The sequence below is a fragment of the Xiphophorus maculatus genome, chromosome 5 (assembly GCF_002775205.1).
Source record: "Xiphophorus maculatus strain JP 163 A chromosome 5, X_maculatus-5.0-male, whole genome shotgun sequence".
Classification (NCBI taxonomy): Eukaryota; Metazoa; Chordata; class Actinopteri; order Cyprinodontiformes; family Poeciliidae; genus Xiphophorus; species Xiphophorus maculatus.
Genome location: NC_036447.1, coordinates 31,374,458 through 31,399,359, shown reverse-complemented (window position 1 = coordinate 31,399,359; position 24,902 = coordinate 31,374,458). Strand labels below are relative to the sequence as shown.

The window sequence follows — 24,902 nt, the reverse complement described above, 5'->3', positions numbered from 1 at the left end:
ACGTCAGAAATTAGTTTCTTAAAATGAGATAATGGGTGCTGGGTAGTTGGAAGACTTCAATTGGTAATCCATACCCAGCTTGAGAAGCCAGCAGGAAACATCTATGTGGCCCAGTGGTATTTTTTTATTTTTTTTTACAAAAAAGAAATGCTTTGTGCTCCCTGCCTCCTGTTGTGTCGCCCAGTTTGCCCTTTTCTCCTAGTGTGAGACTAATTCAATACAATTTTGTACAAAGATTTTTCTTGTACACTGAACTTCCAGGCTTTTTTCCTGGCCATGTCACGCTCTAAAAAGTGAGGCAGTGATGGTTAAAGAGCAGCGAAGCTCACCCCAACAAAAAAAGATGACGTTGGAACATTGTTGTGGTCACAGCTCAATAATTCATGGCTCGGGTTAACGTGGCTGAAAGTTTGAAGCTGGTTTATTTAACTGAAAATCCTGTTTAACTATGACAAGGGTTTAAATAAAATGCTATTTCAATTTCATTTTCACACTTGGGAAAATGATTTAAAAAGGGAATTTTGGATGCAGTTCCATGAATACTAAATAAATAAAATTAGTTTCCTAAAGTAAATCAAGCTGTTTTTTTATTAATTACTTTTTTTATCACTATCTTACTCAATCCATCCATCCATCCATTTTCTAACACCCTTGTCCCTAGTGGGGTCCGGAGGGGTGCTGGTGCCTATCTCTAGCTAACGTTCCAGGTGAGAGGCGGGGTCACCCTGGGCAGGTCGCCAGTCTGTCGCAGGGCTATCTTACTCAAAATACAATCATTTTATTTGCTATAACTAGTATATGTTGGGTTCTAAATACAAAACACCATAAAAATATAGCATTGCTATCCTCATTCTTTTGACTCCTTTTTGATGGAAGAAAGAGTTTTATGAAAGTGCAAAGTAGAGATTATTGGTGTCATTTAAATTTGGAATGAATGAATTATATTGAAAACTGTTCCGAATGTATTTTTTGATCTATTCTTAGATGAACCTGTAAGTATAACTTACACCATGAAATCCCTAGTGTCAAATTATCAGTGTCAGAGCATGTCAACTCTGAAAGAGTTCATCTCATAGAGTAGCATGAGACTAGAAAAATGTAACACTTGCAAAAAAAATTAAGAGTGGCATCGCCACACAGAATATGTGGTATTGAGGTGCTCATGCCACAGGAATCTTTTGACATGTAGATGAAATATGTCTTGTGTTTTGTTGAGGAAAAAATGCACATGAGGAAAATGAGAAATCAAACTGATAGCTCACAGCATTAATGACCAATAACTTTACTTCAAAGAATTTATATTCTATGTTTTAGTCCAATTTATCAATAAATATTAGAAATTAGGCACCAACACCACAAAAAGGCTAAATTTAAACACATAATAAGAATCCTCTAAACAGTTATGTATCTGGCACAAATACACTAAAACAAGACCCAAATACAAAAATGAGACTTGAAGCGACTATAAAGAGATGCAAATTGGCTCAAATGAGACACAAACAGCATTAATTACACCCAAAATGTATAATGAGGCATAAAATGACCTAAATGAGACAGAAGAACTATAATAGTACACAAAAAGACATTCGAATTTAGTGAAACGACACAGATGAATGTAAAACAGTCAAAAAGTGACACACAGAATGAAAAGAGCAGACTTGGGTGATTAGAAGTGCAGTTTGTGGCTATTTTGTGTCACAACTGTTCTGGGTGTTTTGTTTGTATGTGGGCATGAATGTGCCTGAATTCCTACTGTTTAAAAATCCACACATGATTACAGGATGAATAAATGAAGTAAGCTTTGAAGAGGCAAATCTGAACCCTTTAATCAGTTTCTTGGGACTTGCTTTAAAAGAAGGTAGATAGTTAAGCCACTGGAAGATTCATGGTAACCATTTCATCTTAGCCTTATTACACAGTGATCCTCGGTCAACATCTCAACATAGTTACAACATGAAAAATGAGTGTAAACAGTAAAGTTATTGTTTGCATGATGGTGCAAATGTGCTTCTGCCTCGAAGTCTGTGAAGGCTGGTGGTACCGTCGTGCTATGAGGATCCTTTTGTTTAGAAGAGATGGGGATGGAGGTGAATAAGACTTTTGAGGGATCATCATTCTAAACATACAGCTAGAACTGCTGAATGGATGAGATCACAGGTTTTTTATGTGTTAGAATGGCAAAATTAAAGTTCAGACCCAAATGCAACTTTGAATTCATGGCTAAAGTTGAACATTTCCAATCCAACTTGACTGAATTTCAGCTAGTTTGCAAAGAAGATTGGGCAAATTTTTCCGTTAAAGGTGTTGGAACGCTGCACAGTTACTACCCAAAAGATGTACACCACATTTCTCAGATTTATATTTCTAACTAACATATATATATATATATATATATAGTTGACCATTTTCTTCTTCCAATTATTCACACTTTTGTTTTTGTCTGTCACAAAAAAATGTACCAAAATAGAGAGATGTTCAAAAGCATTTGGCATTGATCTGAGGTTTGTTTCATACCTTCTTGGAAGAAAGATATTAAGAAATGATTTGGATTTCAACTGTACACCACATCCAAAATATATTTGTATTCCAATAAAACTTATGGTTTTTGGTTAAAAAACAAAAATAAATTCAACATCAATGAAGAAAATTACAATAACATTTTTTTCTTTTGATTTTCTTTTGAACATTTTTTGAGTATTGAAAATTGAATCGCATTCAGAAGTGATTAAAATGTTCTTTTATAGGTTCGTGGGATGTTCTGTGAAATTTATGTCAATTCAAAGCAATAAGCAAAGCAATAAACAATGACATTACTGTCCACAATAAATAAAGAACTAACAAAATACCTTTTTACACCTCTGACCATAAATAACACATCAGCAACACAGAACACAGTGGGTCCTTTAGAATGTCAGGATATGTCATCTCTCATTTCAGGCACACACACATGCAGGAGCTGGCCTAGTTTGTCTGTCATAGGACCTCTATGGTTGAGGGGGAGGTGGCGAGTGGCGAGGGGACGTTGCCCGCCGGCGAGCTCTTCCCTCCTGGTTAGGGCTGAGTGCTTCCTTCTCTCCTGCCTGGAGCTTCATCATTTATAGACGAGACAAAATAAAACAAACACAACAAAACGACTTGAAGTCTGAGAGCTGCGGTTCTCACATATATGGGCGCTCAACATAGAGAGGCCAACCGAGATGCAGACAGAGCAGAGTTTGTGTAAGTCCTTGTTTCTGCCTCCCAGTATTCCTCAGCAGGCAGCAGTCAGGTGGAAAGCCTCTGTTAGAACACCAACGCTGTGTCACTATTTGTAAACGGGTGGGTGGGGCATTGGGTTTGTGATTATCAAGGTTATTAAACCTAAATTTACTCTAAATGTTTGACATCTAATCTCACAACCAGAAGTGCCTTGATTGTCATACAGCCATCAGCATAACTGTGGAGCTGTTTATGTGTGCAAGTGAGAGACAGAGACTAGTTGTCATTAATCAAGTGAAAGCGTTCCACTCAATGCTCATATATGATTTATGGTTGACTATCAGAGAGGCCATGATGCTTTTGTTGCTCAAGCTGAGCTGAGTGACAGACTGCAGGGTCACACATCATCTGTCAGCCTTTACTAAAGCGAATAGAAAGGCCATCCTCAAAGGAGGGAAAAGGTGGATATCCTGGGTGGTTCTACAGCAAGACTCAAAGCCTTGCATGACAGTAAAAAACGTTGGCTAAAATATGATGGTTGATATTATTAAAATTAGGGTATGTGAACTAAAGGATGTCATTGTATCACCTTATGAATAGCTTTCATTGTATTTTGTTGGGATGTTGTGGGAGAAGCCAACAGAAAGCACTGCATAGCTGTAAAGGTCAAGTAAAGGATACAATGTTTTCCATTTTCTTAAATAAAAATCAACAGGGTGTGTTATTCAGATGTATTTAGCCGCTGTGAGTTAAAGGTTACCTGAAACATTTGATCTGTAATGGCGTTGGTGTGCACTACTAGTTTCATACATAATAAAACTGATATTTTTGTCTATTCAAAATAGCTCAGTCAGATTGGATGCACATAAAACATAATCATCTGATGCAGTTTTCCCAGCTTGGGGAAAAAAAAACTACAACCAATGAGCTGTTTCTGTCACAGTCACTGAAATGTTTTATTGACAAACACAAAAATGCCAGAGCAAAATAATGAGCACTAAGACAATTTGCTTGATCGCTAAAGAGATGCTGCCCTTTAATCTAATTGAAAAGACGCCATTTTAAAAAATGATGCAAAAATTTGACACTCAGTACGCAGTATTAACTGTTTTTCCTTGTGTGAGCCTCATTAATATATTTTGAAGGGCAATTGTATTTACAGAGACTTCATAATCCATTTTATCTATTTTTTGGTTTATTTATTGGATAGTTAAAATGTCTTTCAGTTCCTGTGTAAGACACTGTTTGGAAAGACATTTTTTAATCTTTGGGAGGGTGTAATTAATATATTATATTAATAGAAAATCTTGCCAAAACAACAATGCTATCATTTATCGTAATAATTTCTGAGACAATGTATTTCCCAGCAAAATTTGTTATTTTGGTAAATTTGTGTCTTTGTTAGATTTGCAAGTGGATACTCTGCGAGATATTCAAAGTTTGAGATGTTATTTTATATTTCAACACTTCAGTAGACTCTTCTACAACCCGATCTCTGAGTCTGGATATCAGGGTCAGGCAGATGCCACACTATTCACTTTTTTTTTTTTAAACTTGTCTTTCTACTTCACAATTATGCAATTATTTTGTGTTGGCCTATCAAATGAAGTCAAATAAAATTCACAGATTTTTGTGCTTGTAATGTGAGAAAATGACAGTGTATACTCAGACAGAATACAAAATCGCTGAAATAATGAGAGATTGCTCCAATATTGCTGTACAACTCTAATTTTCTCTTTCACTGCTGTCTAAGAAGTCAATTAATATAAAAAAATGTGTGGGTGAAACTTATTGAAAATCTGTCAAATTCAAAAACCTCCATGCAGTCTGGAATGACTATAGCTGTTTCAGAATATGTTCTATACAACAAATAACAGATTATTGCTGTATTTGTCTGTATGTCTGATCTGTTACCTTTAAAATTATCTACAGCTTTGGTTCCTTGGTTCTAATGACGATGTCTGTTCACTAATGTTCACTAACAAAGACAGTATACCTCTTGTAATTGATAAGCTTATAAATGATCAATGTGAAGCATCAATACGCATTAAAAGTCAAATCAGTTAGATTAAGTAAAATCTCAAATATAGTAAAATAGTAAAATATTTATATTTTCTCTGAAAGGTAATTTCTTATTTTCAGAGAGCCTAGACTGTATGAAAAGAATAATTTAAATATACTATAAAAGTGTTTAATTTGCAGAATCCCAGAATTTACAGTATATAATCATTCAGTTCACAATTCACTTAAATTGTGAACTGAATGATTAGATTGCATCTAGACACAAAATAATCCACAGATTAAAGATTTATTGATTGAAAGGATGAGGGGAGGATGGGGTGAGAGGTTGAATGGATGGAGGGATTGAGAAGAAGGGATGGAGAGGTGGAGGGAAGAAGGAATCTCTATTCCTTCTTCCCTCCACCTCTCCATCCCTTCTTCTCAATCAAAGAGGGGATGAAAGGATGAGGGGAATGAATGAGGTTAACCGAGGAGAATGCTGAATGACTTGGGAGGTGAAGACTCTACGTGGAGTTTTTGTCTTCAGTTCCTCCTGTTTTCCCAAGCCTGCGTAGATCTCCAAAAGAGTCTGATTTAAATTGAACAGAGGAGAGAGTGAGCTTGAAATAAATCACTGAGATTATTGCGGATGTATGAACGGTACGCCGGGGATGACCAGCGACCTAAAACGTGGATCATCTGATCTGAGATACCCTGACTGGTTGTGGAGGAGGCTGCTCCGATGCAAAACATCGAGTAATGATCGTTAGAGATGCCCGACTTCAACAGGACTTGACGGAGATGACCAGAAAAATCGGAACTGGACATAGTTAAAGATGGTCTCATATGGGCCGAGGAAGGAATTAAGACGGAAAAGATAAAAAGGACTAGAGGTGGCAAACTGATCGGTTTTACTTGGGGCACCCAGATATATTTGTCAAACTGTCGATCTCCCTCATGGCTGTTTCGGAAGACGAGAAAAGATGATGACTGAGTTTTAGACACTAGAAACCAGCTCATGCAGCTTTTATTAGATGGCAGTCCTAAATGTACATAACTTTAAAATATAAATAAATACATACAATTCCATAATTCTTCAATCCAGCGGTGATAGAAGTTTGGTGATAATGCAGGTCTTTGACCACATTTGCCCCACATTCCCTCCTAATTCAGGGATTGTGGTTTTTTAATGTCAGTATTTATGTTACTAGAGTGAAACAGAAAGAGGAGAATATAGAAAATGCAAAAATGATAGTTGCATTTACTGGGAGAAAAACTATGACTAGTTATCAGGACAGAATGAGACCTGTAAAACTAATAGGTCCATATGACCAAGGAGAGAACCAGTCATCTGCTCCAACAATTTATTACTCTTTAGGAAATATTTTTGGAACTTTGGACACATCAGGAACATCATAATATCAGATGTATTTTTCATCCTTATATCAGTGATTTAAAACTATTTTTAATTAGGTGGTATACCACAAAGTTGTGCTTGAATGTAAACGTCAATTATTTTTTCACCAATAGAAAAGTGTAATGTGTTTATTATGAATAGGATAACCAAGCAGAAGGAAGAAGCAGATATGAACTTATGAAAATATTGAAACCTTCAATAATCTATGTTGTTGTCAGGTCTAAATACCTATTAAACAAACACAGGAAAGACAAGAGAGTTAGATTCTTTGTTTCTCACGAGGAGAGCAGACAGAGATGTGCTTTCAGTTACAAATCTCCAAACTGCTCTGAAACACATCTGTCTGTTCCTCTCTTTTATTGCTCTTAGGAACCCTCTCACACTGAGCACTGCAACTCTAAGGGGTGGGGTCAAAGCATTTTAGTTGCAGTGCTAAAAGACAATCACTAAACTAAACACATGTTATCTACAATCTAAATCCTTCTTGCTCCAGGCACGGCGTCGAATAGGACACGTTGTATAGCTTCAAAGCAACGGCTTTGTAGCACAGAGCAGAGTTTATTGCAGGACTGTAAAACTCTGCTGGGAGCAACTAACACCTCTGTCTTGTAGGAAGTCCTGCAGGGCAACAGCTGCTGAGAGTAGCTGTCACCTCTATTTCCCAGGGAAGCCTCAGGAAGGAATCAAAGTTATTTAACACACAGAAACATTATCTAAATGTAACTACAAGGCTACATGATACAACGAATATTTGATAATTACTAATAATACAATTTACCCAACAGTTGTGTAAGATATTTAAGAAAATAATACTGAAACCGCACTTTATTTGGCTGTTATCTCTAAAATATGTTACTTTCCATTTTGAACACCAGACATCTCATGTCTTCCCCAGTTTTTCACTTAGTTCAACTACTGGAATGGATTTTATAATCAGTGTTACAAGCCAACACAGAGTCTGAAGGGATGGAAAAATTTACATCAATATGGAACCTGTTGGACCAACTGCTTCTAAACACACAGGTAAGAATGAAATTACAGTGAAATCTAGTATGTGTTTAATTAATTTAGCTAAGGTTAAGGTTTTTGTTAAGGTTGGAACAGCTCCAAACAGAGGCTCTGCCTCGGTGTGGCTGTATCTTTGGGAATCCTGAATGTTTTACTTTTGGCTGAACTCATCGCCCTGAGTGTACAGAGTAAGTCTTCTTCTGGTCATCCTAAAGATGTAAAACGTCAATTTTATCTTTCTGTAATAAAAATGTCATTGGTGGCTTCTGAAGTCAAACTGATCAAATAGCGAGGGTTTAAAAAAGGATAGAGCTTGGTGACAAAGTGTTGCAGAGAGCTGAAACAAAACAATATGTTACATGAGTTTGATTCATTTTGCATTTGCAACCATTGCTGAAGGTTAGCATGTGTTTAATATCTTCTCTTTTTAAACTATTTACCCAACGATTTATTGTTAGGGGTTAGGGTAAGAATAGTTTAAATTCTACAGGCATAACCAAAATCATGAAACTATTTTATACTGTAAGTCTTCAAAGAAAATATGATGCGACTTCTTTTTGCAAACATGTCTGTTGATTTTTTCCCCAGCTCATGACAGTAGATTAAACAGCAATGTAAAAGAAACAAAACTTTTTTTTCTTTCAGGGACATTGTGTCCTACAGAATAGACAAACATCAGCTGACAAGGTCTCAGTGACACATCTAGTGTTTAGGAGGTGCAATAAAGGTCAGAAGAGTTTATTTGCCGAATCTACTGTGTACTTTAACCTCACTGGTGATGCCACAGACCAGAGCTAAATAAATGAAATAAATGTTGAAAGCTCCTGACATTAAGTCGACATAGGACAAAGATTCAGGGCAGATACTGTTGAAATGCACCTTAAGGAGACGTTACGCTAAAAGCCAACAGTGGGCATCACTGGATTTATATAATTTGTTCAGACAATTTATTTTCCAAATTCACTTTGCACTTTGTTATGTTCTGAATAGTAGAGTTTCGGGTGGAGGTTCATTGGCGGGGTCACAGACACTGTCATCGGTCAGGCGAGAGGTCTGATACATCCCAGACAATGTTGCAGTTCATCACAGATACAGAAACAATCATGCTCAGAGGATAGCCTTTAAAATACTTTAGTTAATTTATGGATCACTGAGTGGCTTAGCATCAGTATAAAATCAAGTGGAATTGAATAGGAAGGAAATGAGCAGGCTGATCTGAGTGAAGAAAACAGCAGATAAAAGTGTTATGGGGTTGTTAGTTCTGATTTAATTTACAATGTAAATTTATTATGTTTAATACTACTCTAAGATCATGAATCCCAAACACAGGTATTGAAAGTGGCGAAATGACAAATTCCTCCCTTGCTTTAAACTTCCTGAGCTAATGTTTTCTGTCTTCTGGGTGTTTTTTTAAGAAATCATTTGGAAGATAACCTCTAATTTAAACTTCAAAACAAAAGGGAACAAAGTCAGCAGGTGCAGTAGGAGTTCCTTCTGCCACACTACAGTGAATGCTGCATAAAAGCTCAGAAATTGCTAAGCAATTTCACAATTTCACAAATTGCAAAGCAGTTTCACTCTTAAGAGGTGAGATTTGAGTGTATCAAGTAGAGCAAATTCAGTCTTTAGAAAGCTATAAAAGGCCTAAAAAATACATTGCTACTGTTTTGGCTAACATCTGATATCTTGAAATTGGTCATCCTCAATTTGTATTTAGCTCTATTAAAAATATTTCAATTTTACTTTTATATTTAAGCTCCTTTTTGAAAATGTTTAAACCAGTCCTGATGAACATGATAGCATAATGTAACCAAACTATCTTGGCAACACTTGGAGTTGTTTGTTGGTTTCTCTGATTTCTAAAGTGCTTTGATAACTTTATGTCCTGTCATCAGGTTTAGTGTCTGACCACACCAGTTCCATGTGATCATGTGGGTACTGTGCCAAGTTTATGAATCATAGTTTCTTCATGTTTAGACCAGTGTTGTACTTGTTTAGTTTTGGAGTATCGATGTCAGCAAAGTTCATTTCTATAGATAAGTTGCTTAACAGACACATACATTTATATAAAAATGATCAGATCTTGGACATAGTTTGAGGAAAAATGGGGCCAAAACCAAAGAAAATATTTTCATCATTTTTGGCTGTTTTTGAAAGTTCTTCAACCATTATTGTTGTAGAATCATCTAGCATAAATCCATATGAACCTCTCCACTAAGACTGAGAAAATTTGCAAAGTTTTAAATTAAAACAGGATGGGGACACTGTACAATAGCTGTTGAGAAACAATGTTGATGATATAACATTTTGTTTAAAAAAAAAAAAATCATAAGTTGACTATCACACACCTGACAGTCTGAGGTGCAGTGGCACTGTAAACAGACAGGTGAGAAACTCCGATTTTAAAAGCTACACCACAGAGATACTCTGCATACGCAGCTGAACTGTCAATCAAACATCAGATGTCAACATCTACCAAAGCCTGCAAAAAGTCCACCATCTCAGCTGTCAAAGGAGCCGTTCTGACATCCTCGACAAAAGTCTATTTGACTGTGTATCAGCTCTAAAGGCTGAATCAGAATCAAAAGGGGGTGTCTGTCCTAGACTCTCTCCTCTGTTCCATAGATGGTTTTGACAGTAAATTGCTGTCAATATCCATCAAATCAGAGGGATTGTGCACCACAGACACACACCAAGCTGAGAAAAAAGGCAAAATTTTCTCTCCTTATTCTCAAGCTGTGAAACATAAAGGAAGACATGGGGATTTTCACGCTGAAACACTCACTCTCACATAAAGTGGTTACTGGCCACTGGAGCCCAAGAATAGATGTTCCAACTTGGAAACAGTTGATGTAACTATTATTTCTCTTCTTTTTCGACTCGTTTCTGTCCTGGTTCATGTTACACCAATCTGGTCTTTTCTCCCTCCTTCTCTGCTGCTGCTGCTCTCTCACTTCTTTTTATTCATCTCCTCTCTCTTCTTCCTCCCCTTTCCTCTCTTATGACTAGGCTCAACTCACTCCAGTATTTTTAGTATTTGTGAGTAGGCGTCGCCAGGTCCTTATGAATTTTCATAGGTTTGTTTGGTGTGTAGGCTGCCACGCTGCTCTGTATCTCTCCCTCTTCTTCAAGCTATCTCCAGCACAGGCACACACACACATAGAATGTTTTTCTATCTTCACAAGGACTTTCCACTGACATCCACTCATTTTTCATTCAGTTCTATAGCCTAACCCTAAACCTAACCTAGCACTTCCATCCTAACCCTTACACCAATCCAAAAATACACTTTGAGCACCATGAGGAGCAGTGGATCCTCACAACATAGTCTTTGTTGGAAAAATGGGCCTTACAAGGTAAGAAATGCAAAAACACACACGCAATCACAACGGTTTAGCAATAATACAAGACTGCACACACATGCAGAAACACACGTATTAAGTGTGTAGGCTGGCTTCTGGTTAATGAGGATGTTTGGAGTCTTGGGAAGCGCCAACAGCCTACAGCAGGCCTGTCAGAGCCAGTGCTATCACCCTCCAAGTCCTCCATCATCCACTTTTCTCCAACTTACTCGTCTTGTTTTCCTTCTGACTCCTCTTGAGCCGCGGGGTTGCTCAGATGGAGACGCTCTTAATCCAGGAAATTAATTATCTTCATTTATCTGCTTCATCTCACACCCCTAGAGTATGGCTATATGTGGTAGAGCAGCCGATCGCATGTTCATGTGTGTGCAGCCAGGAGATTAAGTTGACCTATCTGTGGGAATACGGGCTTGTGTTTATGAATGTTAAGTCTTGTATGTTCCTGCGGGGTAAAATGTATTCTGCTCCAGTGTGTAACAGTAATTGCATTACAGCTGGGCATGTGGGGGTCTCCAAATTCTATAAATTAAATAGGAGGTAACGGCTTGTGTCAAAGAGTGTGTCGTTACACTGGCCATTAGATACGAACAGATGGATCACGTCAGGAAGAATGAGGCCGCAGTGGTCCTCACACTCTGTCTCTGAAGAAGCAACATGCACACTTACACACTTATAAACGTAACCACATACGGATACAGCCCAGTGACACTCTGTAGTAAATTCTAGGTAGGTTTTCATTTCAAAGGAAACAAAAGTGTAGTCGCCCTCATATCTTTGTTCCCCTCTCTCTTCTGGCTGCAGCTGGTCTATGGCTTGTGACACAACTCATGCCTCCCAGTGTGCAAATTATTATTATTTTATTTATTTATTTTTTTTAACATAAAAACGTGTGTCTACATGAGACTCTCTGCTCCCCTCTCCTGTCCCACTTCCGCTCAGATTAGAGCGTCCATCTCTTGGGGGTTTTATTAGAATCACACACTGTAATGAAGAGATCTTCATTACTGGGACTATTTTTACTTAAGTCACTGTATAGTACTTTTAAAAGCACTTTTTGCACTTTATTAAGCACTGCACTTTAAGCATAGATTTGCACATAAATAACAATTTGCACACAAGAAGTTTTAATTGTATTTATTGAGTATTTTAGTGATTAGCATGTAGCCTTTTGTTCTGGGCTTTGAACAGCTGCTCCTCATTGAGACGTCAGCTGGTTCCCTGTGAAGGGAGGATAAATGTTACTCAGAGCAATGAGCTACTGGTGGGTGAAACTGAGCAAATGTTTGTGCATAATATGTTAAATGTGGAGTGCTAATATGAAGTGACTCACCTGTCTTTTCTGTGTCCTCTCCAGAGTGTTTGAACAAATACTGCCCTGGGGTCCAGACACCATTTATAGGTTCCGGGAGAGGCCATTAAAAAGTGTGGGGGGGAATTGTTTATGGGTTTTGTGGTGTTTCATTATGGTGTAATGATAAAACATAAAATATTTATAAAAAATTGAAATGTTTGTATTTAGTAAAAGGTATTTTATTTAAATAGGTGGAGATCGGCGAATTGAGATTCCCCTGTGAATTAAAGGTGGTTTGGTCCGTCATAGCTGGGACTATTTAACGCTGCAGTTTCACCTGTGAAAAGATTATTGATGCTGTGAGAAGAATAAACAACTGCTGTTCCACCTGACTCTGCCTCAACTTTTCATTGTCACTGTAAAATCCAGCCGCAAAAGGCCGCTGGGGTGCACACACACACACACGCACACACACACACACACACACACACGCACACACACACGCACACACACACGCACACACACACACACACACACACACACACACACACACACACACACACACACACACACACAGTACATATATATATATATATATATATATATATATATATACACACACATATTGTTTGCACACACACATTATGAAGACAGAGACTGCGCAACGTTAGCGAGAGGATCAGAGCATGTTCCTCCTGTCTGTATGTCGCCAAAAAATGGTTAAAAAACATTTAAGATATGAACTGATTTTCAATTATTTAGCTTATGTATATAATGTGTGTGCTGAAGAGCGATCATAAATGGCAGAGAACAGATTTGAGGTGAGGCAGTCAGTTTTGTTTCCTCATGGCAGGGGGCGCTCATGATCCCTAGTATTGTGACTTCTCTTCTGCAGAAAAGGAGACAGCGAGCTAGCCATACAGTAAATAAGTCAAGTGCAGCAATATATTTATTGTTTTCTCCTCTCTTCTGATGTCAACGTGGATGACTACATTTCTACACTTAAACAGTTTTCTAAAGTAGATTTTCAATCGAAGCAGGAATTAAAGAAAGACCAACACTGGAGCTGAAAGGTTTGCTTCAAACTACGAGACAGAAGGGCTGTTTTCAAACCGAAAGAAAAGACTGGCTTTGTGGATGTCCTGCTGTTAATCATGTTGTATCCAAGTGTGGATACAACATGATTATCAGATAATTTTCAGTCTGTTAATTTTTATGAATAACTGCCTGGTGATGTTTGGTATTGAATAACAATAGATAAAGGATTATGTTGATCACTGATGCTCTGCACACATATATGGAATAAACACAGACAACTTCTCTCCAAAAGTTTTATAATTTATTATGGTAACAAAAATACTCAGACTATAATAATTAAACCTAGGGTGAAATAGGAATGGAACAAAAAAGAATAAATCAAAAAGCACTAAAATGACAGTTCAGTATGAACCAGAATTATTTGGAGGAATTTTGAATGAGGCCAAATTAGTTTTCCACTAGAATTAGTTTGCAAATATGTTGTGAACTACTAAAAAAATGGGATAAGGAACAAATATGAATGAAACCACTAACCAACAGTACCTGGGTTAAAGACCAACAGTCTTTAACCCAGGTACTGTTGGTTAGTGGAGAAAGGAAAATATGGAGAAAAAGTTAGAATCCTCAGTTCTTGCTCTAGGACTGCTGTGGTCTGACACAGTTCAAGCATCAACAATTCAAAAAGGCAATTTAAACCACAATAAATTGTGTTATTCTAACCTAAATTTCCCAAATTTGCCCAGACATATGCCTTTATTCGATCGATCCTATGGAAAAGAAGGCGTCCTATGAACAACAACAGCAAACCTGGTGGCCTTGGCCAGTTGAATAAACAAGGGAAAAGCCATTGTACAGTGGCAGACCACTCAAGCTAGAGGCTGAGGAAGTTTGTGTTAGTCCGGGCAGAGTCCTGGTCTGACTAACACACATGGTATGTGTGTTGAGCTCGGGTTTGTGTTCTCTCTGGAGACAGGAGCAGAAGAACTGCTTCGCCCAGGTTGTCAGACAGCGTTTCTTCTCAGTGAATGAATAATATTAACATTCTTTCTGCAGGTGCTTCAGTAAGCTAGGCTGAGGGTTAATTTCTGCTCGGATACAGTTACCAGTTTGGCAAATGCTAGACCAATCAATTTTGAAGACAGGAATTCTCAACCAGCAAGGAAAAGGATTCAGGCAGATGTCCCCCACCAGTGCAGGGGCCTGTGGGAGAGAAGCTGCTCTGAGCAGCAGACGTTGGTTAAACCATGTTGTCATGTGATCATGCTGAGAAGGTCCTCCTTCCTGGAAATTGTGGCCATGTTAATTCTGGGATTCAGAGTTTTGGACCTAACATAACATTTAAGTAGTAAAAACAAACAGACATGCTAGCTAACAAAATAACTTAAATGTTTAGCAAGCAATTGAGCAAGAAAGAGTCAAAATATTGTATCAAGCTGAAAATATAGATTAAAATCTATTAAATCAACCAAACATGTTAGTAAGCAAAATTGCTAAAAGATATTGCATTATTACTGAAAAAGAGCCTTTTTAGCACATTAACTAGCAGGTATGATAGCCAAAAACTAATTTTTAAGCTATCTGACTGGAAAGATTATACATAAAAAAAATAGGACAAAGAAGAAATAAGTTTCTTCAAGTTGAAATGAACTTAATTTAACAAGCAAATTAGAAGGTGGTTAGTAAGAAAAAGGCAATTTAGCTAAATACATAACTGAATAAATAGATGGATAGACAGTTTAGATAGATAAATAAGACTCTCACAAGTAGAAAAATGTAACCTTTACTTATTTACAGATTGTACAGAGGTACTGAGTGATAAGGTAGTATTTACAACACAACTAGTAGCTTTGAAACCCCTGAACTTATACACAGGTTTGATACACAGCAGAGACTCACAGGACTACACACCAACACACTCCTTTCACCCAGAGCTGAAAGAATGAGTTTGAAACTAAGATCTCAGTTGGTTCTGAAAACCATACAAAGGATTCCTCCGCCAGGTTCTGTGCTGCTCACAATCCAAGAAGAAAATACAAGGTGTGGAACTCTGATCCTGAAAGGTATGTCAGTCAGGGTGGAAGGTGTGTGTGTTGGTGCATGTAGCCCTGAGGGTCCAAACCCACCTAGAAATCAGATGTTGCAGCAAAATAGGTACCACTGAAAACACAAGCACGTCATGCAGCAACAAAAACAAAACCCCCAAATAATCGAAATTAAAGGGTTGAAAAAAAAGAAAAGTCTGGTGTTGGATGTACAAAACTTATTCTACATGCTTTCTTAACATGACAATAGAGACATGTCTGTAGGGTTGTGTGTGCATGTGCATGTTTGTGTATTTGTGTTGCATGAATAATAGAAGCCAGGTCAAATGTTGTGTGTAGGATGAAAGAAAGAATAAGTCAAAAACACAGACATATACACCCGAGTAACCTCTAATACACACATTCTCTCTTTTATACAAATGGCTTCACAAAGTGAAGCACACACTCACACACACACGCACGCATACTCTCACACTCAGAGGTGGAAAAGAACAGACACGTGGTGGAAGAGAACACAGTGGGTGGAATGGGGATGTTTAAACCACGCAAGCTGGGCAGTCATCAAATACGGTTCAGCTGGGTAAGTTGGAAAACTGGTTAGCTGACCCACATAGTTAACTACTGTGCTAAACCATCTGTGATGACTGTACAGTGAGAACCCAACTTGTAGCACTGTAGGGGAAGGAGTAGGGGAATGAAATGACAGAAGAATGTAAAACATGCCTTTCATTTTTTAAAGCAGAATTTAAAAGGTCATGTATTGTATTTCATTGTATTTCAAATGCGTTCAATATTTAATACCATTTAAATCAAACAAAAGAAATAATTTCCAAACAGTTAAAACAAACCAAAATAAATCTCTGTACAGAAGTATAATATTGCAACCTGATATTGTGTATATAACTCACAAAACAAACCTATTAAGATTTCCAAAATAGGGGCAGCACTCACCTTTCAAAGGTGCATTTTCCTTTCTCTTTTTTTATTAAAATGTCCTGCGTTCTCTGTTTGTCACATTTATCACTTATGTTTTGTTTAGAAGTGAGTGTGGTTGTTCGTGAGAGAGAGAGAGAGTAGAAGAGCAAAAAAGAGAATAGAGACAGACACTCAGCTAATGGGACATCAATTCTTGTTTCTATCAAAATCCTTGTGCTGAAAAATCAATGCCCTTGCTCGGTAGGTTATGGATTTCTAAAACACTCATATGCACATTGCCGGCCTGTCGAGTGTGTGCTTGTGTGTATGTGTGCTGTTTCTGAAACAAGTCTCTTTCGCGGTCCTCTCTGGGATGAAAGGCAGCACAGCGCTCTCTCCAGGTTAGGGGTACTCCAGTACCATACCAGCTACTCTAACAATAATTTTGATGACGAAAACCTGCACCTGAAGATGCACTCTGCCTAAACGTTCACTACGAATACATTAAAAAAGTCTGCAAGTCCTTATCTTTTACATAGAAAAGTATCAGAACAGGACACTGCATCCTATGAGAAATAGTGTGGACTCTGATGATCTCTCACAACTACTGATATTAAGTGATCTCCATCAAAAATTGATTTTTTTTTTTAACACCAAGACTGAACTTTACTCTTTTGATACTTTATCTACTCTACGGCAGGGAGCAGGGGAAGAGCAATAAGCAATAGAGAATAAACAGAAACCATCCGATTAGGAAAGCGGAAAAAGGCTCAAAGGAGGGATGAGCTCCATTAAAGTAGACAAAGGAAGAGAAAAGTGTTTGTGTTGTGTTTATTGTATGCATGATATTGTAACCCTTTGTCGAATGCTAAAAATGTTTGATTCTGGAAGAGCTCTGCCCTACACCGTACCCTAAAATCCGTTAAAAAGAAATAAGAGGAAAAAGAAAACCTCTATCCAGCAAGTGACTGAGAATATTCATATTTTTCCGTATAAAAGTGTTTTTTGGTCAAACGTCTGTGTGGGTGGCAGAGATATAAAATCTACAAAGTGCACAAAGAGAAGCTATCTCATAGCTTCACACACACACACACGCACACCCACGCACGCACACAACCACCTTATTCTACTAGACTACTGCGAATCTGCACATGTGCGTATATGTCATAATGTGCATGTACCTTGTGTTTGTGCGGGTGTGAGTGCCTGTGCATATATGACCCTGTATAAGGAGTTTAAGTGTAACACAGGGCAGTAGGAAGCATGCAGTAAGACCTGAAGGCTAGCTAAGAGAGGAAGCAAGGATGCTGCACTTAGTCTGTTAGATTTAGAAACTCAGGAACACACACCATCATCCTGAGAGGTTCTTTTTTTTCTTCTGGTGGCCATGTTTGGTCCACCTTTTGGAATGTTCAATTAACTGACATCAACAATAACAAACAGTCGGTAAGTTTCAGCTTTCCCATAAAAAACAAATGCAGAATCTGTTTTTAGTTTGTGTGTGTGTGTTCAAGTGTTTGTACATCTGCAGGCAGGAGCTTCATTCTAAGATTGGTTTCCCGAACACCTTCCTGCCTGCCTTCCAGTCTTTTACATAGATAGTAATTTTGATTCAAGTCAAGGATTACTTGGTAGTGAACTACTCTGTAAGCCATGCTGGCAGTGCAGTTTGGAGGCTCAGACAACAAACGTGTTAACAGGAGGAGAAATTATAGTGCAACAGGAGAGTCCTGGAGAGGAAGGGTGGGTGGGTGGGTGGGTGGGTACTGTTGGGGTGAAATGCATATGGATGTGTATGTCTGTGTGCAATCTCAGGTAAAAGGGGATCATCTATGACCCTTTAACTCAGAGAGGATGGGATGGGTTTGCTCGTCTTCCTAACATTTTCTTGTTTTTTTGTTAGATCCCACTGTTGGTGTTAGATTCTGCAAACAGTGTCCCACTTATTCCACAAGGAGTTCCATCTGTCTAGTTAGAAGTATTGTCAGTTTGTACCCCGCTGCCGGCTAGTACACACACAAACACACACACACTACTCATTTTACAACTTTGCCTCCAGGTGTCCCTGTGGCCCCTTTACTGCCCTACAGAGGCTTTTCATAAAGAAATGTATTTACTCTGTTTCACTGTTAATCCCTTTGGTCCACTGCTGAGCTCAGTCTTTCCCCCATGAGTGTGTCTGCATGTGTGTGTATCTTCATATGTGCTTAGAACCAGAGCTGCCAGGTTCAGCCACACACACCTTCTCCTTGCATGCTTGTGTGTTTGGTGAGAGTAAAGCTGTGTTATTTGTGACTCTCAGACATCAGACTCGATGCTGGGCATGCGGCGGTACAGCCGAGGCCGATTGCCGCCTGCACTCGAGGCTCGCGGTGCTGTCACATAGCTCATTGGCTGTGAGGCAGCGGGTGGAACCATGTAGGCCACCACAGGAGGGTCCTGCAGAGGGTAAAACACCTGTTGGTCAACATGACCACCATGCTGGTTGACATGATGGCTGCCGTGGTTGCCGAGAGTGAGGGACAGCTGCATCCTCTGCTTGTAGAGCTCGTGGGAGGAAGTTTTCTGCGGCATGCGGATGGCAGCCTGGGAGGTGTTGTCTCGTTGTGCTGTGCCGGGGGCTGAATGCAGGAAGGGGTTGTGTGATGGACGATCCGGCAGAAGGCTCTTTGAGCGCCGCGGCATAGGCATTGGGATGTCCAGGCTGTGGTGGTGGGATGGGGACGGAGAGGGCGGGCTGCGGCTGCTGTATGGGCGGTCAGAGCGCATTGTGAGGACGTTGGCATAAGCCCCGTCATCCAGGGTCAGCTCCCTGTCCCGGTCCCTGTCAGGAAGGCTGAGTCCTCGCATGTGGGGGTGAGGCTGTGACTGACGCTCCGGAATGCCGTCTGGAAGCACATTCTCGTAGGAGTGCTGCCGACTCAGCTGGAGGTGTTGGGCTGATGGAGAAGCGGGCAGAGGAGACGGCGAGGATGGGGTGGGCTCAAAGTGGCTGACAAGCCCATCGCCCTCGCCCACCAGGCCAAGCTCACTCTGTGGAAGGTAGTGAGTAAACATGTCACCACTGTGTGGGTGAGTGTGGGCGTAGTGTGAGTGCAGGTGGTCTTCACTGATGTCATACAAGTTCCCCAGGTGGGCACAGGCATCACAACGCGCTTGAGGGGATCGAACAGTGTAGAGGCCAGAGTAACCGCTGAGCTTGGTCAGGCAGGTACGACAGTGACCAGGCCTGGCACCTTGGATCGCCGAGCCTGAACCAGGAGCTTCAAATGATCCTGCAGATTTGTCCTTTACACTAGATAGAGGAAGAGAAAAACTATTAAAATGGAGACAATTCAACCATTGTTGAATAATTATTAGTTTACTTATGGCAGCAACCCTTACTTGCTGTGTGTGTAGGTGCTGTATTTCTTGTCCTGTAGGGAGTGCAGGTCAGCCTCAGCGCTGTGACTGTGGTGCAAGAGGCTGGCGCTCAGCTGCATAATTGGTGCTTCTGACTGGTGTGAGTGTGAGTAAGTGCTCTCAGGTGGAAAGAGGTCAGGGGGGTAACTGTGGTCATCACCTCCCCCCTGGCTGTCTCTCTGGTAGGGAGGAACAGATTGGAGGCTGGCCTGGTCAGAGTCAATGGAGTAGATCTTAGATCCTCGACCGCCTCCTCCTCCTTCACCTCCACCTCCGCCTCCGCCCCGCTTCCTCAGCTGATTGATTGGTTTAAATCCGCCCCTTGCAGCCATAGAGTCAGAATCTTTGTGCGATGGAGGTCGACTAGAACACTCTGACATGTCTGAGTGTTGCGGCTCTTCCGGCAGGTAGCGCTGGCTCTTCATCTGTGGAGGCCCAGTCCCTGAAGCTGAGGTGGGGCTCGGGCCTCCAGGAGACACCACACTTGGCTGAGTCTTCAGCGTCTCCACACTTTTCTTCCATAAGGCCCGTGGCTTTGATGCAGTGATAGCAGGCCCGGCCAGGCGGTTCTTGTCGTTATCATTGGTGATTGACAGCTGGGGCTTGTTGGGGCTGGTCTGGAGAGTCGGGGCTTTTTGTTGCCCGGGAAATGGTGCAGCATTGTTAAGATGGTTTTTATGTCGCCCGGACAATGACAGGAAAGCCTGTGGACCCGCAGCGTTGCTATAGAGACCAGGACCCTTCTGAGGCAGACTGTGGAGTGAGTTACCTAGGAGACAAAAAGACATGCTCCTCAGACAGCAGATACAACAGTTGGATGATTGCATGAATGCTTCACCAGTTAGCTGATACATTATCTCTTACCTCGGCACACAGAATATACCATCTATTGATTTTGTAATCATGAGACATACTGTATTTAGACATTACAACTATAGACTGTAATCAACACAAGGAAAAGCTTGATATATATCAAGTTAGATGAGGTAAGCACTCAAATAAACATATCAAATATAAACAATAGGACAAAACATATAGAGATTATTTTGCATCAAATGGTGACTTGTTAAACCAATTAGTAAGCTTTTTCACATTTTGTCTCCTTGCTGCCACTAATTTATCAGTATATTATTATTAACAGAGTATTCCACATTTGGGAAGTGATTGGAAAATTGTGTACGTTTTTCAAAAAAGAAGAAAAAATGAAAAATTGCTGCCAATTTTTTAAAATTACAAGAGGAATTGAGCAATTTATTATTTTTATGAAATCCAAATGTTCTGTGAAGGCCTCAGAGATCAGAGATGTGTTCAAAGCATGAACAATCAAACTGTCATAATAAAGCTGTGAGGTTGATAAAACAGGGTCAAGTGGGAGAAATGTCTTTGCATGGTAACTCTTAGAGCTGCACATTATAGTTCTGTCATTATTCTGCCACACTACAGCACTAAACTGAAAACAATTGTTTAATCAAAAATATAAGACCTTCAGGCCAATTCCATGACACAAAATGGTTTTATTTGGTCAAATAAAACCAAATAAAATTGGTTTAGTTTATTTGGATTGGAATTTAAAATCTGTTTAAAATTCTATAGAACTTTAAACAATTTTTGTACCAGTATTCAACATTTGCTGCTGTTTATCTTGGCCACGTCTCCCTTGAAAAGGAAGTTGTTGATCTGAATGGGATCTGTCTGGTTAAATAAAGGTAAAATATATATATATATATATATCCCCATAGGGCAGGGGTGTCAAACTCCAGTCCTCAAGGGCCAGTGTCCTGCAGTTTTTAGATGTGCCACAGGTACAAAACACTGTAATGAAATGGCTTAATTACATCCTCCTTGTGGAGATCAGTTCTCCAGAGCCTTGCTAATGACCTAATTATTCTATTCAGGTGTGGTGCAGAAGAGGCACATCTAAAAGTTGAAGTTCAGTGGCCCTCCAGGACTGGAGTTTGATACCTGTGCCATAGTGGAACAAGGAGGCGGCAGCATCATCATACTGTGGAGATGCTTTTATTCAGCAGGGATAGAGAAACTGTTCAGAGTTCATGGAACCTAACTCATAAACAGGGCAGAGATTCACCTGTTAGCAAGACATTACAACAGAACACAAATAATGTTTATTGTCCGTCGGTGGGGAAAATCAGGTGTACCGCCAGCAAGGTGACAGAGAAACAGTAGCAGGCAAATTCACACAATGTAAAATATAGCAATGAAAAGTGTGAGACACAAGACAGGTCAAATTTACAGCAACGGTACATGCCAGGATCCCGGGTTATTTGGTGCCTGCTTTTGTACCTTATTGTTTATTCATTATCATGAAACTGAAACTTTATCAAAAGTAAAGTTTTTGTCTTTTTCTTTTGATCAGTCTTTTCTAAGTGATCAGTCTTTCTCAGCAGCTCCTCTGCTCCCTCTCTCTGTCTTCTTTTCTTTTCTCACAGCTGCACCTTGTTAGTAATTAGTCCCAGTCCATTGTTCCTGCAATCAACCTCCCAGTGTTTAACAGCCTCTCCTCTTCCTTCACCAGTGCAGGTGATGCAGCCTGTCACCTGCATGTAACCCAGTGCCTGTTTTGTTTCCAAGTTCTTGCTTTATTATTTTCCATTAAACAACACATCAACTCACTGCAGCAGCCTCTTCTGCTTTTTGATCTGACTTTCACCTACAAATCACGACAGAGCTGTTTTTAAAGATAGCATAGTTTTGGTTCAAAGAACTGTGCAGCTGAGTAGGACAACCACCATAACTTCAGGGCTGCAGTTGCAAAGTTTAGACTGATGGAAATTCATGTTCATCATTCATCACTCAAAAATCTGTCCAAGAGAAGAATCTTTGGCAAAACTTGAAAACTGATGTTTATAGATGCATTCCAGTCAGTCTTTCTGAGTTGGAGCTTTTAAGAAAAGAATGAGCAACTGTTGTATATAGAATAATTCTCTATTGAAACAGGGAGTACGAGGTGGGAGGGGGCAAATTCAAATACATACTACACTTTATTAAATATTTAACATTTTGAATGCAGTGCATTATTTTTTTATTATGTGCTACTTTGTGTTCTATCACATTTAAATTAAAAAAAGGCACTGAAGTTGAGGTTTTAATGTGACAAAATGTAAAAAAAAACAAACATCTGTTTGTGAGACACTGCATGTAAGACTGGTACTGTACCTTTGCCTGACATCATGTCTAGGATGCTGGGTTGTAGGAGGACAGTGTTGCGTTTGGGTGATGACAATGCGATGGACTTGGCAGATTTGAGCAAGTGCAGCATGTTGGCTTGAGGACTGAAGTCCAGCTCAGGCGCTTTCTTCTTCATGTCAATGTGAACGCCGTGGATACAGCTCCATATACCCTGAGATGAGCACAGGACAGGAAATTAAAGAGAAAATGGCAGGTGAGGAAATTAGAGACAAAGGCTGACCGAGATAGAGGCATCTGAAAAGTAAAGGTGATTCATAAATCAGTGACTTTATCCAAAGAAAGTTCAACTGAGCACAGGATTCATTTTCTTGCAAAGAGAAGTAATAGACCTCTACTTTGTTTTTAAGTGGGTTTACTGGAAACCTTAACCTCATTATATTTTGTAGCATGGCAAAGGGAGATAATCACCACTTTTTTAGATGAATTACTTTCAGCGGTGCTTGATAACTAAATCTAGGGGATGATGTCACTGGAGGGGGGTCTCTGAGTGCAAGCAAATGTTCTTCCTACAGTCACTTAACCTCCAGCACCTCTGCTCAAGCAGCATGTGCACGCTGAGATAGACACACTTGGAGACACATTGCACACGTTTTTTGTAAGACTCTTAATGTGTGAAATGCTGCTCGTCTGGAATAAAAGCTCTGCCTGAGACAGAGGCATCAAATATGAATAATGTAAAAGTGGTCGTTCTTACTGTGCCCATTTGTGTTTTGTGCGTACATTAAGGTTTGTATGCCTGTGCCTCAACCAGTCCATCTGTGGTTTCATCAGCTTATGGGACTTGCATACATTTAACCATTTTTAACTTGGTAGACCTACTTGTGAATGTGTGTGTGTGAGAGAGAGAGAGTACATGGAGGAAACAAGCCTTCTGCAAAGTTTCTGCAGCCTGTAAAAGTCTGGAATTTGAGAAAGAAAAAGTAATTTTTCAGGTCAGTAAAAACTATGTAAAAAAATTTAATATGAAAGAAAATAAAAGATAGAAAGTAATTTCTTTTCGACTTTATTGCTTTCTCCATGGTATAAATGTTCCATCAATTCATTTATTCGCTTTCTTCTTAAATATAGACCTGTTACTTTTTGCTCAAATATTTCATCCAATCACATGGCAGCAACTGAAAGCCTTTATTTTAGGCCACCAGTGTCCAAAGTGAGTCCTCAAGGCCAGGATCCTGCATGTTTGGTTCAACACACCTGAATTAAATGGTGGCTCATTAGCTGGCCTCTGCCTATCACAGTCACTATCAGGATGTTAAACCAGGGAAAAAAACTAAAGGCGCTTTTCCATTGGCAAGTCGCGCTCTAACCGGTTAGGTGTGGTTTGGTTCTACACCAGGTAGTCAGTTTTTCCATTTAAGCTCTGTTGTGGGACATGAGGGACATGAGAAGCAGCAGGTTGACTCTCTATTGATATTTGCAGGAACATTCATTAATGGAGAACCTTCAGGGTCTGGTTCTGATGAACTACAATAAAAAGTTTTATAGAAGTTCTTTGCTGGTCCAAACATAATGAGAAAGACTCAGGTCAGCTGATTATTTCAGCTATTATATATATATAAATATAAATGCATTCTGGCACTTGTTATTAAATGTGCAACATTTTAGACTTAGGTGATGCAGTCAAAAGATGTAAACCAATAGCTACGCATGATCCTTATTATTGTTTTTTATTAATTAAAGTAAAAATAAAACTCACAAGCTAATATTACGTAGTCCTGGTGTTTGTCAGCGCAAAACCACAGCTCAAACAGAAACTTGATCACAGTGATCACGGTTTCTCTTCAGAGCAACCAGCTGCTAGCAGCGCTGCTAAATCACAGCCATTCTGATTCTGCTGCTAAACTTAACATGTTCCTGGTGCTTCTCCTGATTATATTCATACTAGTCTCTTCGTCCCAGCAGGGGGCATGTTTGCAGTCCACAGCTAAACTATGATGTTGTTTGGAGTTTTCAGTACTTTAATCACGAGTAAATCAGCAAAGGCGGCCACCTGTCAATCTATTCGAATCTGCCTAGCTCAG

General features: G+C 39.5%; 1 protein-coding gene across 1 annotated transcript in view; it reads right to left on the bottom strand.

Moving 5' to 3' along the window:
* Positions 1-15,079: 15,079 nt before the first annotated feature.
* Positions 15,080-24,902, bottom strand: part of LOC102226347 (glutamate receptor ionotropic, NMDA 2A-like) — a 139,181-nt gene continuing 129,358 nt past the window's right edge. The window contains exons 18-20 of the mRNA XM_023333988.1: positions 22,849-23,032; positions 19,657-20,443; positions 15,080-19,567 (exon numbers count right to left, since the gene is read on the bottom strand). Of these exons, the coding sequence (XP_023189756.1) occupies positions 18,571-19,567; positions 19,657-20,443; positions 22,849-23,032 (1,968 nt within the window). The 3' untranslated portion in view covers positions 15,080-18,570. The remainder of the gene's footprint in view (positions 19,568-19,656; positions 20,444-22,848; positions 23,033-24,902) is intronic.